Source organism: Phocoena phocoena, chromosome 7 (genome assembly GCF_963924675.1).
Source record: "Phocoena phocoena chromosome 7, mPhoPho1.1, whole genome shotgun sequence".
Taxonomy (NCBI): domain Eukaryota; kingdom Metazoa; phylum Chordata; class Mammalia; order Artiodactyla; family Phocoenidae; genus Phocoena; species Phocoena phocoena.
Genome location: NC_089225.1, coordinates 62,815,196 through 62,829,576, shown reverse-complemented (window position 1 = coordinate 62,829,576; position 14,381 = coordinate 62,815,196). Strand labels below are relative to the sequence as shown.

The following is a 14,381-nucleotide window of genomic DNA, read 5'->3' as shown; positions in this document are numbered from 1 at the left end:
TTTCTCCATAAAGCTAGAAATTCTTATCCACAGATTTTTTTTCCAACTTCAAAGCAATTCATAAACATAGACTGCTTCACAGTACCCCAGACAGAAAAGTAGAGGCAGATTTAAAGTCTCATTGCTTTGCCCAAAGAAAAGCCTTACACAAGGAACTACAAGCCAGAGAACAAAGATTTGCCTTTTCCATTACGATCGTATTCAATCCCTGACCTTCTTCCTTATAAGGCAAGAGAATAACCAAGAAAGCTGGCAACTTGGGGAATGCTCCTTGAAAAGAAAATGCTTCTGAATGATTTAAAAAGAAGAAGAAGAAAAAAAAAAACTCAAGGTGATCCTAGCACCCCCAAGCCAAAGAAGGCAACTCTTTTTTCTCCAACTCACCATCTGGACCTCTCTTGCCAGGTTCTAAAACCATACAGTATTTTGGATCCTTCAAGAGACTGTAAGCAAACAAATGGGATGTACTTATACTAAACATGCACCTACAAACCCTTAAACAACTCTGAATGCTTTTACCCAATTTCTCAAGCAGCAGTGTACAAAAGCAAAAGTGCTTACCTTCACGTAAAAAGTAAGCCTAAAGGGCTTCCCTGGTGGCGCAGTGGTTAAGAATCTGCCTGCCAATGCAGGGGACACGGGTTCAAGCCCTGGTCCGGGAAGATCCCACATGCTGCGGATCCCACATCCCACTTGCTGCGGAGCAACTAAACCCGTGCGCCAGAACTATAGAGCCCGTGCTCTAGAGCCCATGATCCACAACTACTGAGCCCATGTGCTGCATCTACTGAAGCCTGCACACCCGTGTTCTGCAACAAGAGAAGCCACCGCAATGAGAAGCCCGCGCACCGCAACGAAGAGCAGTCCCTGCTCCCCTCAACTGCGAGTAGCAATGAAGACCCAACACAGCCAAAAATAATAAATAAATAAATGTATTAAAAAAAAAAAAAAAAGTAAGCCTAAATTTTTGCCCTGGAGCTATTATGTATATGCACTACATGTGTGACAACTCTCAGATTAGCTTTTGAAATCTTAACAAGAATGATACTTCAAAGGATTGTTTTGGGAATTAAATAAAATAGCATATTAATAGGCACTATACCATGGAATCCAGCAGTGTCAGGCTGGGTGCTCACTTATTCATGAAGTATATATCCTTTGTATATAGGGAGAGAAATCGATTTCTCACTGAATATCCATATGCTCCCCGACATTTTCCAGCCACCTTGCAGTCGGTCGAGGCCATGTGATTAATTCATGCCTTACTTCCAGACCAAAGCACTTAACAGCCAGCACATGACCCTCTAGCTATCTTGCCTGGACACATGCTCCAAATGGCAGGGCTACAAGATGTAAGCTGCACAGATCTGAGCCAACACGTGGAAGGGCTAACCAGGAGAGTCGCTGGACCCGAAGAGGACTTCACATAAGTGAGACAAACGTTTGTATGTTCATGTTATAAGCTTTCTAGGTTTGTTTGTTAACGCAACACAGCTTAGCAAAATTCAACGTCTCCTTTTACAGCCTAACTGCACTCAAATGCTAGACAAAATGCATACATAAAAATGGCAAGTCCTGAGCTTAGGTATTAAAGGATATCTTCCTTTCTGTGTAATTTTGTATATCCAGAATGAACAGAATGGCTAAAAGAGAATTCTGATAGCAAAGTAGAAAAGTAATCCAATGTACACAGAATAACTTAAAAAGAAACTGATACTTACAGTTTCACCTTAAGGAGAAAAAATTCTAAAATCAAGAGTCTAAACATTTTTCTAGTTAAGCACACAAGTTATACAAAAAAAAAAAGCAACAGTACAAAAATAACAACTGAGAAACTAAAAACAGCTATCAGGAAACAGGTAAAAGAAAGAAAAGCTGAACAAGACTTTAAACACCCTTTCACCATGAGTAAAATAGCTGAAGTCACTTGTGATTGTAACAGAAGTATTATAGAGCCACAATTGCTTACCCGCAATTCTGGAATATCCCAAAAGCTCTAAAAATCAAAGATTAAAAAAAAGTAAGTTTGGAGAAAAATAATTTGGCAGCAACACCAAACATGAACTAACCAAAAACTATCTGTAGTGTCTATTTATCCCCTTAATATGAACATTCATACAATTTGACTGTAGAAATATGAATGTGTTTGATTATGGAGTGCTTCTCCAGATCCCACTGGCGGGGTTACATAAAACACAACAAATGTATCACATTCCCTTTCTAAAATCTTAAAATTTCCAAATTCTCAAACATTACTGGCCTCAAGAGTTTGAAATAAAGGACTGTGGACTTGTAACAATAATAGAAGTAAATAATCTCTGTATTGTCTTAATGATAAAAATAAAAATCAAATGAAGAGCATGGCTTTCTAACCTGTTTGTAGTTCAATCAATGTACTGAATCCAATTGAATTTTGATGACTTTCCAATGGTATTTCTACTTGATGATACTTCAATATTCCCAGTAGCACACAGATACAACCAGCCTAAAGCTAAATCATGAGAGGGTATAATTAACTAGAAGGAGACTAGTTAATTAAAAATACTGCTGTAAGCATTTCTGGCCTCAATAGACCATAATTTAGCAGGTACTCAAGGTAGCCATTCCTGTAGGTTCACATAAAAAAAACAGACATGTATCAGATAACATAAGATAAACTACAGCACAAGAGTAGTGGGAGATGGGGACACCAACTCTGAGGAAGGTACAGGAGAATGTATTCAGTAGGCATCACTAGTAAGATAGGAAAACAGTAAAAAAAAAAAAAAAAAAACTATGTAAAAATTAAAGAGGCAAGGCACTGGAATAAACATCTACAAGCAGGATTTCTCAACCTCAGCACTACTGACATTTTATAGCCCAGATAAATCTTTGTTGGAGGGAGCTGACCTAGGCATTACAAGGTATTTAGCAGCATCCCTAACCTCTACTCGCTAAATTATCAGTAGCAGCCCTTCTTCCCCCAGTTGTGAAAAGTCTCTAGGCATTGCCAATTGCCCCCTAGGCCAGGGTGGGGTGAGGGAATAAGAAGGCAAAAACTGCCCCCAGTTGAGAACTGAGGCAAGAGAAATATTAAAAGTTTAAAGATGTTTATTCTTCTAGATCCTAAACTGCCAAATATACTTCCTGTTAAAAGCAGTATGGGAAGGGAAAAAAACCATTTTCTATTTCTCTAGATCTACAGGTGGTTTTATTCTGTTTTTAATCTTAATTTTGTAGGAAAGACCAGAATGGCAGATCAAGTTCTCCGTCATCAATCTGAGCGCCCGGCACTCTAAGGAACAATGACTTGTTGACTTTCTTATAACTAAACATATCCATCTGCTGTTACAGCAACTTATTCAAGGAGAGAATAAGGTACCAGTTGGTTATGTATAGAAAGGAACAAAACAATTTGAGTCTTGCATGCAGCAGCAAAGTAACCATGCAACTTTTTAAATGCACAGTTTTCACACACTTTCTAATTACATTATCTGCACTGAAATTAACAGATCCCTAATAAAAATGTGACCTTTAGATGGGGAAGAATATTATTTTCAATCACATCATTCTTTTGGAAAAAATTTTTAGTCACAACAGAACTGAGTCCTTCTGCTACACTGGCATATATGAGGGAAATAATTAGCTTTACTGTGAATCAATTTCCTTTTATAATAAAAATGGTAACAAAATACCTCTGAATAATCATATTAAAAATTACAATTATGAAAAAGTAAAGAATATATGGGATATATAATAGATTTTCTCCAATCCAAACTCATTGTTTTGCCTAGAATTTCTATTCCTGTCAATCTGACAGACTTCAACTTATTTATTAACTTAATAAATCTTCACATGAAAAGCATTGTGTGAAGACAGAAAAATGTTCAAGACAATCCTCCTTTCAAAGGACCACTAACTCTTGCAGAAGATAGACAAACAAGTAAATAATTATAGTATATAGTATTAACATACTGGATTCATGTATTGATATTACAGCTGTGCTGAACCAACTATTAGCTTATTAAAAAATAAAACATTTAAAATTATCAGGAATGTCGAAGTACCAAGAAAAATCCTCATGATTTTTGAGGTCTATGCTGATGCCAAAATGTAATTAATTAAAAATAAAATAAGAACTACCCTTGGTAGATGACCACAGTAGAGTGAGATGGAAACACCTTCAGTCAGAGTAGTTCTATACTTATCTGTTTTACAAATTGAGCGTCCAACTGAGATTTAATTTTTATAAAAAGGCAATTGCAGGATTTCTTTTCAAGAGTTGAAAACAAAAGGACGAGATGATTAATGGTACAATTTTGTTTTATAAAATAGGGTACCTTCACATAGCACACACTGGCTAATATAAACTGGCTAATACTGTTGGCTAATAACAATCAAATGTATAAGTAAAAAAGAAAAAGCAATCTATCCATGTGTGGGAGGGTTTAAAACCAAGTATTGTATAAGCAACCAGCAAAGCTATGTAGATATCACATTATTTTGATCATGACCTGCCTTCATACACCAATTAGAGAAAGCTTCCAAAATCTCTCCCTAGATCAGAGAGAAGGAAAGAATTCTGTGTTTAGGTAACGAGTAAACTGTATCAATTCAGAATCTAAATTTTATAAAAACATTGATATAATCGCATTCTCAACACAGTAAAACTACAAATTCCTACAATGGAACATTTAAAAGGGAAAACATAACTATCACCACTATTTAAAATTTTTTTATTATAATTTATTGGACAGCCAGAGCATTCTCTACTGAATTAAGTATCATTAACCTTATGCATATTCCTTTAAAGAGGATATACTATTTGTTCAGCTTTACCCAATGTTCTTAGGTTTATTTTCTTTTCTACTCAAGTTCCAAGGAACTGCTTTTACTAACATCAAAAAAACATAGAGACATAGTGTCAATAAATAGGTGCGGAGCTGATTAAGATGAAATTATTCCTACAGTCGGATGCTGATGCACTGGAGAAAACGCCAGGAAGAGTGAAGGCATACTGCTATAAACTACCTCTTTAACCGTGCTACGGCCATTTTATTGACCAAGTTTACACTGTTAAAAAAATTTTAAACATATTAATTCATCTAATCCTCACAACAAACTTATAAAGAGGGATATCATTTTAATCTTCATTATACAGATAAGAAACTGAAAGACAGAAATATTCCATATCTTATCTAAGTTAACATAGCTATTAAGTGCCACAACAGGGATTTGAACCCAGACAGTCTAGTCCAGCGAAGTTCTATCTTCCCCAGAAATGATGTAAAGTGGTGGTAACCCTCAAAGGGAGACAGAGCTCATCCAGTTAGACAATCAGGTTTACAAATAAATCAGGGCTTGCCAACTTCTGGTTTAGAACTTATCTGCTTCTCTTAATTTTTTTTTTAGAAAGAAGGAAATGAGCAAAACTTGCAAGCATTAGTACCTACTTTCAGGTTTCGCATATTAATACTATAACTTGATACCGTCACACCTCCCTCCCAATAAGGTCTTTCCCACATTCAAAAACGATTTACAAATGTCCCTGAATACCTACTTTAACACAGATTCAATCTGAACATATTAAAGAATATTTTTGGAGAGTATTTTTCTACTTTCTCAGATACAGAAAGAATTAGAGGCTAAGTTCAAAATCCAGCACCTTTCTAAACTTCCACCACCTGTCAAGTCCTGAGAGGACAAGGACACTCTCTGGATGGAACATAAATGTCTTAATAGCACATACAATTTCCCCTCATTCTCACTGGTGTATCAGCTGTTTATACTCTAATCTGGAGCACAGTAAAGAGTATGAATTGAAGGCACTAAATGTCATATCCCTATGTTTAGAATGCTTTGGCCTAAAGCACGCCAATACCTAAAAATTGAAATGCCATCAAATCATTGGAAATAACATTTTATCAAACTTTTATACTATTGGGAAAAGAAATATCAATACTATCAAAATGTATTCAAAGATGTTTAAAGCCACACACTTAATTCAGTAATTAAGTTTATCCTATGATCACCCTGGGTGTATACATATTTGACACAGCTATATAATAACTAAAGAATATTTTATTAATTAAACATAGGAAGGAATTTAACAAAAATCTTAATCAAGTCTGAGTAAGTTTGGTTTTGTTGAGTTTTCTTGTATTCCATTCAACTTTTTCCTGAATGTACACAGACATACTTTACATTTCTTCCCTGAGGAAGAATTAAATGTGTCACGTACTTTGATAAGCTTATAAAAATCATATTCAAAACCATAATGGAATTCTGATTAACTACACATTAAAGTCAAAAGAATTAGGTTTCATAGATTTCAGGCAATATGAATTCACATACTCTAGAATTTATTAATATAGAGTCCCATTTTTATTTAAGACAAAAATTAACAAATCTAAACTGTACGATCATCATAAAGCTAAAATTCTCACCAATGCACCTGTGAATTACAAGAACACCACAGTATGACACAAGGTAAAAATACAATACAAATTTTAAATTAGCTGTCAAATTCCTAAAATGCCTCCACTAAACACTCACTATTCCAAATTCCTGCTCAAGAACAAGGACTAGATGTTCTTCCACCCAAAAGAATCTGAAGACTTATAGAAAAACACACGAAACTACGTGGGTATTTTACTTGTCCAGCCTATGAAAGAAGGCTGTCCCCAAACCAATAAAAAAAACTTCTCCAGTCTCCTACTAAGGCTCATATTTTCTGTTTTTTTTTCTTTAATCACTCACACAGTCACAAAGAAACTCACACATAACAAGAAGCAGAGAACTGAAAGATGTCATTTGCAATAGTTGATAGTGATCACAAGTTGTGACAAGGGAAAGCACAGATGCTGTTTCCAAGTTACTGCACACGGGCAAGCCCAAAGGTTCACTATTTCACTAGCCTAATCACTAAATGTGAAGCATTATTTCATGGACTGAAAGGAAATCTGGTAGATAAAGAGAAAAATAATAACAAGTTAAACTTTCTATCTCCAAGAAAGACTCTACTTCCTCTAAAATAATCGTCAGTGACCTTGTGGAAACATTCCTGGGCTAAACATGTACAGCACATTTCTTCAGCAACTGCAACACTAAGTTACTCCTCTGAGGGCATCTCACACATCTCTACTGGGTTCGCTAGATTTACACAAGAACACTAGATTGTGCCATTTGCAGAAAATCAACAAAAACCTTTAAAAAATGTTTGACCTTACATGCAATTTTAAAACATTTAAGACCTTTGAACTGATAGATCTTTATGTCTTTTACAATGAGAAATACCAGAATACACTCTGCCAAGTTAAGTGATTCTTCCAGAGAGCAAATTTAACTTGACCTCCCTAAATGGCTACAGATTTGACACACCATTTAGAAGCCTGAAAGGAAATACTTTGATTTATTTATTCTCTAAAGCAGTGCTGTTCAACAGAAATATAATGCGAGCCACAAATGTAATTTTAAATTGTCTAACCATATTAAAATGGCAAAAAAAGAAATTAATTTTAAAACATTTTATGTAACCCAACATATCAAAAATATTAATATTTCAACACCCAATAAATATTTTTCAGAAAAGCAGTAAGATATTTTACAAAAGTTCTTTTCTTCATACTAAGTTTTCAAAATCTGATGTGTATTCTACACTTACAGAACATCTCATTTTGGGACTACAACTGAAATGGTCAATAACCACAAGTGGTTAGTGGCTACATTACTGGACAGTGCAGCTCGTAAGTGCTACTTTGAGATCTGACATACCACTATGTTTAAAATTAGTCTACATTCATGTTTCCTTTTTGAACTGAAATGTCTAATTACAAGTATGAGCAAATAAGGATCAGATCACCTTATTGGAGGACCCACTTAACACACATGGTAAGAAGCAGTTGGATTATATCCTATTATATCTCAAGTAGACTTCAGAAATAGGTCTGATCATCACAAGTGAACACAACTTATAGCAAAAATATAGGTAAAACAAGAAAACATTTTCATATCAAACCACAACACTTCCTTATTTCTAGCAGCCACTCTTGTTCTTGAGTAGGTATATCCATCCAAATCATCTAAAGACTGGTTTTCTAAGTTTGATGAATTTTGGAAGCCATAAAGTCACTGTTGAAAAACTGAGCACTAAGTAAGAGGAATTTTAAAAAATTTTTCAGGAAAAATATTACCAACCAGTTACTATTAATACACCTATACCAACCAACAATCTTAAATTATTCTACATGAGTTTCACTGAAACGACTTCTTCCCACAAATTCCAACTCATTCACTGCTTTTTATATACGAATTTCAAGTACTAAAATTACTAAGAATTTTCCCAAGTAATTAGGCCATTTAATTAAAATGTAAATAATTCCAGCAATTTATTCTCTAGAAAACAGCAACTAAGACCATTAGCTTAGCACGTAAAAAATTTGTCCTTAAGGCAAATTACTGAATAAATCAAACAGAAACAACTATACTCTTGTTTACTGCATTTACAGTTTGTAACACCACATTCAGCAATTTCTAAATTTGGAAGGTCAGTTCAGATTGCACACAAGCAGTAACTTTAAAGCTTAGCAAAATTTTAGAAGTTTCTGCAATATACTTCTGAATAAACACAGTATAGAACTATTACAGCAGAACAAAAATCAGCACTATTCATACTAATCCCGGCAAGAAGCACAAAATCATATTCGTAAGTCCAAAGTGTATGATACGCGCTAAAAAGGTTTTTTTCCACCCAAATTTAATTCACCCAAGACAATTTTTGTTTAATCCACTTGCAAAGCTGTAAAGAAACAAATGTAGCCTCTTCTGCAGCACAACATATTCAAGGACAATACATGAATCTCTTGATATTTTTCCACAATTTGAAATTAAAACAAAATTTGTTTCTTACCTGCAGTTAGGAGGAGGATCAAGGGTTATTTCAGCTAGCTCCTTCTGAATTCTGTTAGTGAAATGAGAACAGACAAAAAGGATTTGAGAGAGTCTACAGAATAACCGGGGAATTACACTGCCCTCTACCACCATGCAGTTAAATGCAAGGCTGGCTTCGCCTTCAGTAATGCTAACATGGCTGCTTCCTCTTTGTTCTCAGAGGCATAACCCAAATCCCTTAACAGAAACTTTGCAGCTTTTTTTCTCACTTGCTACTATAAATAAGTAAGACATTTACACCTGATTTGAGAACTAGCCCTCCACTAGTACTCAGTAAAGGATATAAAATGTATTTTAAAACACTTTTTACCAAAGAAATTCTCTTTTCAAGCTTATATGCAAATGAGACAAGAAGGGAGGAGGGAAAGCACTAGAATATTTGACAATGACTTCAAGTCACTTTTACCAAGGTAAGAGTTAACAAGCTACTGCAAGTGCACATTAATAATTTTGACAATATTTTATCTGTAAAAAAAAAAAAAAAAGTTTGAAATTTACAAATATTTTTACCAGTGAAAAACTTCCAAAGGATTCTGGCATTCTTATTTAACTGAATCTGTTTTCCCTGACCTTAAGTACAGCACTTAAATTAAATAAATTTGGAAGAAGAGATAATGACATCCCTGAGGTAAAAGGAAAAAACGCAGTCCTTATTTTATTCAAATTTAAAATGCTTTCAAAACTTAAGATGTGTCTAATATGTTCATCAACAAGATTACAACAAATTGAGAATTTTAAATTATCTCAACGACTGCTGTTATTTCATAAATATTCTCGTTATTAATACTTTGATGTAATAGAGGCGAAAATCCACAGAATATCACTACAGAATGCCAACATTTTAACAGCTTTTATATTCTTTTTCTTTTGGTTGTGATCAACAAAAATCAATAAAATGTCGATATTGGTTAATGCTATAGAAGCATCTGATGTATAATTACTAGAAATCATGGGTATTCCACTACTACTACCACTGATGGGGTCCCACTGACAGTCTTTTTTTCACCATTACAGATAACATAAATCAACAAGAAACAAATGATCTTTCACTTATATCCAACAAAATATGTTTCTCCTGCTGTTGAGTATTAACGTGACAAGCATATCCACAAGTTTTAGAGTGAAGAGGAAAAATGACAAAGTTGTCACTCACCAAGTGCCACCTAAAATGTAAATGGCTACTTTTCAGTTTTATTTGCCCTCACAAGGACACAGAGCTATATAACCATAGCTTAATTACAAAAAGTAATACCTGGGATGCATGACTTAAAGTAATGTTTGTAAAACTGAAAGGAGATTTGGAGCACAATTTTAAAATCTGCTTTCAAATACAGCCAAGGCCTTGAATTTACAAATTTTCTAGCAAACATGACCATTTCTGATCATTAAGTTTCATGAAGAGACACTGCTGATCTAAGTGTCAATTTCAAGGAAGCCGAATATGACTCATAAAAAGGAAACATCCTCAATGTACCAGCTAATTTGGGTTCACCAAATTTTCCTTGCCAACTCCTTAAACAATCTGTCAGATGTTAGTCCAATCTCTGCTCAAGGACACTCTCACTGAAGTCACCAAAGTACAGAACGAGTTTGCTTAAAAGTCTAATTCTAGGGAGGTGGATTATATGCCACCTAAAGAATGACAACTCATTCAAGTCCAAATAAAACTGAGCGCAAAGGAAATGTTTTCGAACTATTGCTACTGATATAAAACCAACAAAAGCGTCCAGCCATTTGGAAGACAACCTGACAACGTGCTTAATCCTTTTTTTACACATTACCTTTTAGCACTAGTGGATAACTTAGCAGTGGTTTTGCTAGAGAGTTTGGTGTTTTTCTTCTGCTGGGTGGCAGAAGGTTTTCTTTCTTCTTGTTCTTCAGGCTCTGGAGCGGCTGGGTCTCGCTGGTCCGCATCTGAACTACCACTGCTGGTGCTGGGGCTCTCATCATCGGACCTTTGCCGATCACTGGACATCTTGGTGAAGTTATTTCTTGGAAAACTTTTAAAGAGAAAAGGGGGAAATAAAGGAAATGTAAGTCTAAGAAATAAGCCAACAGCATTTTCTTCTCTTAATCTTCACCTAAAATCATATTTTAATGAAAACGCTTCAAAAGTGTTCACACATCTCATCGTACAGGAAGGTTACAGGGGAGGTGATGTGTCTCACAACGGCAGCGTTCAGGGCTTTACCGAACTCAAGTTAGAAAACCCACTCACATTTTTTTCCATCCCTTGGACAATCTATCAATTGTCTACTTTCTCAGAAGGCAAGAAACAGATTTGCCAGGGAACTTAGGCAACGAGCATTAATAACATATGACACACTGTAAATAACAGATCTCGCTGAAAAATGTTAAAAAGTCACTAATAACGTCTAAATATTTACACACTGACATTGGTCAAAGCTACCAAATTCCCTTTCCGAGAGGAAAACATACCCTATTAATAGCCCATATGCTTATTTAAGGTGGCGATTTCTCCTCTGAGCCCGTAAGCCTTTAAATACAACACTTAACGAATTTTAAAAAATCAACTAACAAGCTGCTCTGGCCGTTTTCACGGCCAGCAGAGAAGATTCATCCGGCCAAGACCGAGCTGCCACCCTGGGAAAAGCAGAATTCAAACTGCACCTTCTGCAAAGCTCCCCGTGCCATCAAGGTTCCTCGCTCAATTTTTACATCACGGACCGACATTTTGTCCAAAATAACGAAAAAAAAAATTTCAGAGGGAAAACAAACAAACAAACAAAGCCCCAAGAAGTGCAACAAATTTCCGCGCCCGCCGAGGCGAGCCGCGGCCGGCGACGGCGGCCACGCAGCTCCGCGGCCCTTTGTGGGGAGGGCCGCGCGGGGGCCGCGGGCAGCGCTCACCGCGCCGGGCGCCAAGTGATGCGAGCAGCCCGGCCGGCCCCGCCGCGGCTCGCGGACACCGGCGGCGCGGGCTCCCGGCGCGAACAAAGCTGCCCGCCCCCGCCCCCTCCCCCACCGCCGCCGCCGCCCCGGCCGCCCCCCACGCGGCCCCCCGGCCCCGCCGCCTTACCTCGGCCGCCCGCCCGGCCCGCTCGCGCGCCGCTACGATGTGGGGGAGGGAGAGAGAAAAAAACCCTTCCTTAAGGAAATGGAGGCAGCTGGGGGGGGGGAAAGGGGGGGGAGGGAAAAAAAGAAGCCGAGGAGGCTCTGGCCGGGGAGTGTGGAACATTGAAAGTCGGAGGGGGTTGTGCAGTGCCGGGCTCCGGCCGGAGGGTGGCGCCGCCCAGCGCCTTCGGAAAAAAGGGGGGGGTGGTGGGAGCTCGGCTGGGCGAGGGCGCGAGCTCCCGGCGAGGCGTAGGGGACGCGGGAGACCCCCGCGCACTGTGGCCTCCCGCTGCCGCCGCCCGGCTCGGCTCCTCCCGGCCGCGCAGTCAGCAAGTTCCGAGGCGAGCGCGGGGGGAGGGGAGGGCGCGGCGGCGGCGCGCGTGCTCGCTCGCTGCTTGCCTGGCGGAGGGGCGCGCGCCGCCGGCGCCCGGCGGGCGCGAGCTGTTCCCGCGCGCTCCCGCGCGCTCTCTCCGCGCCTCCCTTCACCCGGGGGGCGCACGCGTCCGCCCGCGCGCGGCCAGGACAAAGAGCGCGGCGGGGACCCGGCGGGCTGGCCCCTGACGCCCTTGGCCGCGGAGCCGGTACCGGAGAAGGCAGGGGCGCGGGCGCCGTCTCGCGGGGCCGCTGTGCCGCGGGGTGGCTTCCGGCCTGAGCCCGCCTCCGGAGCGAGGCTGCCCATTGGACTACCCGCCCCCGCAGGCTGGGGCCAGGGTCATCCCCGGGGCTGGCCGCATCTCCTCTCCCTACACACGGGCCAGCGTGGTCCACGGGGCCCCCACGCCTGGGCAAGGGCCCGGGGCGCGTGGACGAGAGCCCCCCGCTGCCCTGGAAGACTGGAGACTAATGGGTGTCGTTGACGAAGCCAGGCACGCAGGCGGAGGAAAGCTGCCTCTTGCCCCCCGTGTGAGCTAAAGGGGCAAGATGGGGTCTTGGGCATTGAAGGAGGAAAAAAGGATTTCGAGACTAGGTGACTAGCCTCTGCTTCTCCTTGGCCCTCAGCCTTCCAAAGGGGAAGGTCCTTCGGATGCTTTGAAAACTTAAAAATTCAGAACAATTATTGAGATGTCCCATTCACGATTTTTTTAAGTGAAGAGGGACCTTGTAAGGAGGGTTCATACCTGATGCTTTGCTGGATGTCCTTCTGACGTGCCTGCTAGACGCCAGTTCTGGAAAGAGAAGCCCTAAGTGATACTGGGTCAGAATGTCTACACAGAAAAGCTTCAGATGGGGTTAAGGGAAGGTTAGTTTTGTTCTGTCATTCTCTCTTGCAATCTCCAGGTGGACTCTGCAGTTTTTGCCCCGGGCACAAAGTGGCCAGAAGTACAAAAACTTCCTGTTTGCAGCCCAGACCTTCTTCTGCTACTGAGAACTTGCTCCAGTGATGGAGCCCCTAAGGAATTTGGGGATTCCTCTCCCACAAGTGTCAGGGGCAGGGGTGCTGGGAGAATGTGGAGTTCACAGAGGGAGTGACAATAGCAGAGTCATAACATCTGAACTAGAATGAAAAGAAAAAAGGAGAAAAAAAGGCTGAGTGAGCCAATATATTTACTTATTTTTCCTCCAAATAGAAAAGTTTTGGTAAATTGTTGCTTGCAGTTCTGACAAGTAAGTTACATTTCTGTGATTTTCCAAAGACAACAGTCATTCACCGAACCTTTCAGAGGGCTATGCCCTAGGTGCTGGACACACAAAATTCACTCATTCAATTACTGTGTGACTCAAGCCAGGTCTCTACTCTGTGCTAGAAGCAACCAGTCCAGAAGGGGAACAGGTCATTAAAGTGTACCAGGTCGATTAGGAGGAAGGACACTCTAGTCAGAAGGAATAGGAAGTCTCAGACAGAGCATGGTGTGTGTGTTGACAAGAAGTTTCCCTGGGCTGGATCAAAGTGTACCTGTGGAAAGAGCTTGTTAGTGAAAATACAGGCAGAAGTTTCCCCCAACTTTTACACTGTGCTGCTACAGCAAAAGCCAACCAATCTGGAGTTTGGATTTTGCTCTATTTGGAATGGGAAGTTGTGAAAGGAAAGCTATATATAAAAAAGTGGGATATTTTAGGAAATTTAATATTACAGAAGTAGACTGAAGGCCCAATGGCAATTTGCTGATAGGATTAGGGTGGGGCTAGGAGATTGGTAGATAAAGATATTTAGTTGTGTTTGGTAGCATTTTCCATGATAAAAGAAACAACAGTGGACTGAAAAGCAAGGGAACTGGATTCTAATCTTATGCTATCAAATTCATGTGACCTCAGGCAAGTTACTTTTTTTAAAAAAATAAATTGTATTTATTTATGTACATATGTATGTATGTACGTATTGGCTGCGTTGGGTCTCCCTTGCTGCACGCTGGCTTTCTCTAGTTGCGGTGAGCGGGGGC

At 39.6% G+C, this 14,381-nt stretch overlaps 1 protein-coding gene across 2 annotated transcripts in view; it reads right to left on the bottom strand.

Moving 5' to 3' along the window:
- Positions 1-12,331, bottom strand: part of UBE2E3 (ubiquitin conjugating enzyme E2 E3) — an 88,873-nt gene extending 76,542 nt beyond the window's left edge. Inside the window, exons 1-3 of one of the 2 annotated variants that reach the window (XM_065880264.1) lie at positions 11,969-12,331; positions 10,710-10,928; positions 8,888-8,938 (exon numbers count right to left, since the gene is read on the bottom strand). In XM_065880264.1, coding sequence (XP_065736336.1) covers positions 8,888-8,938; positions 10,710-10,903 — 245 coding nt within the window. In that variant the 5' untranslated portion in view covers positions 10,904-10,928; positions 11,969-12,331. Of the gene's footprint in view, positions 1-8,887; positions 8,939-10,709; positions 10,929-11,559; positions 11,817-11,968 lie in introns of those variants that run through there. The other variant, XM_065880265.1, reaches the window with a different exon arrangement.
- Between the last annotated feature and the right edge of the window lie 2,050 nt (positions 12,332-14,381).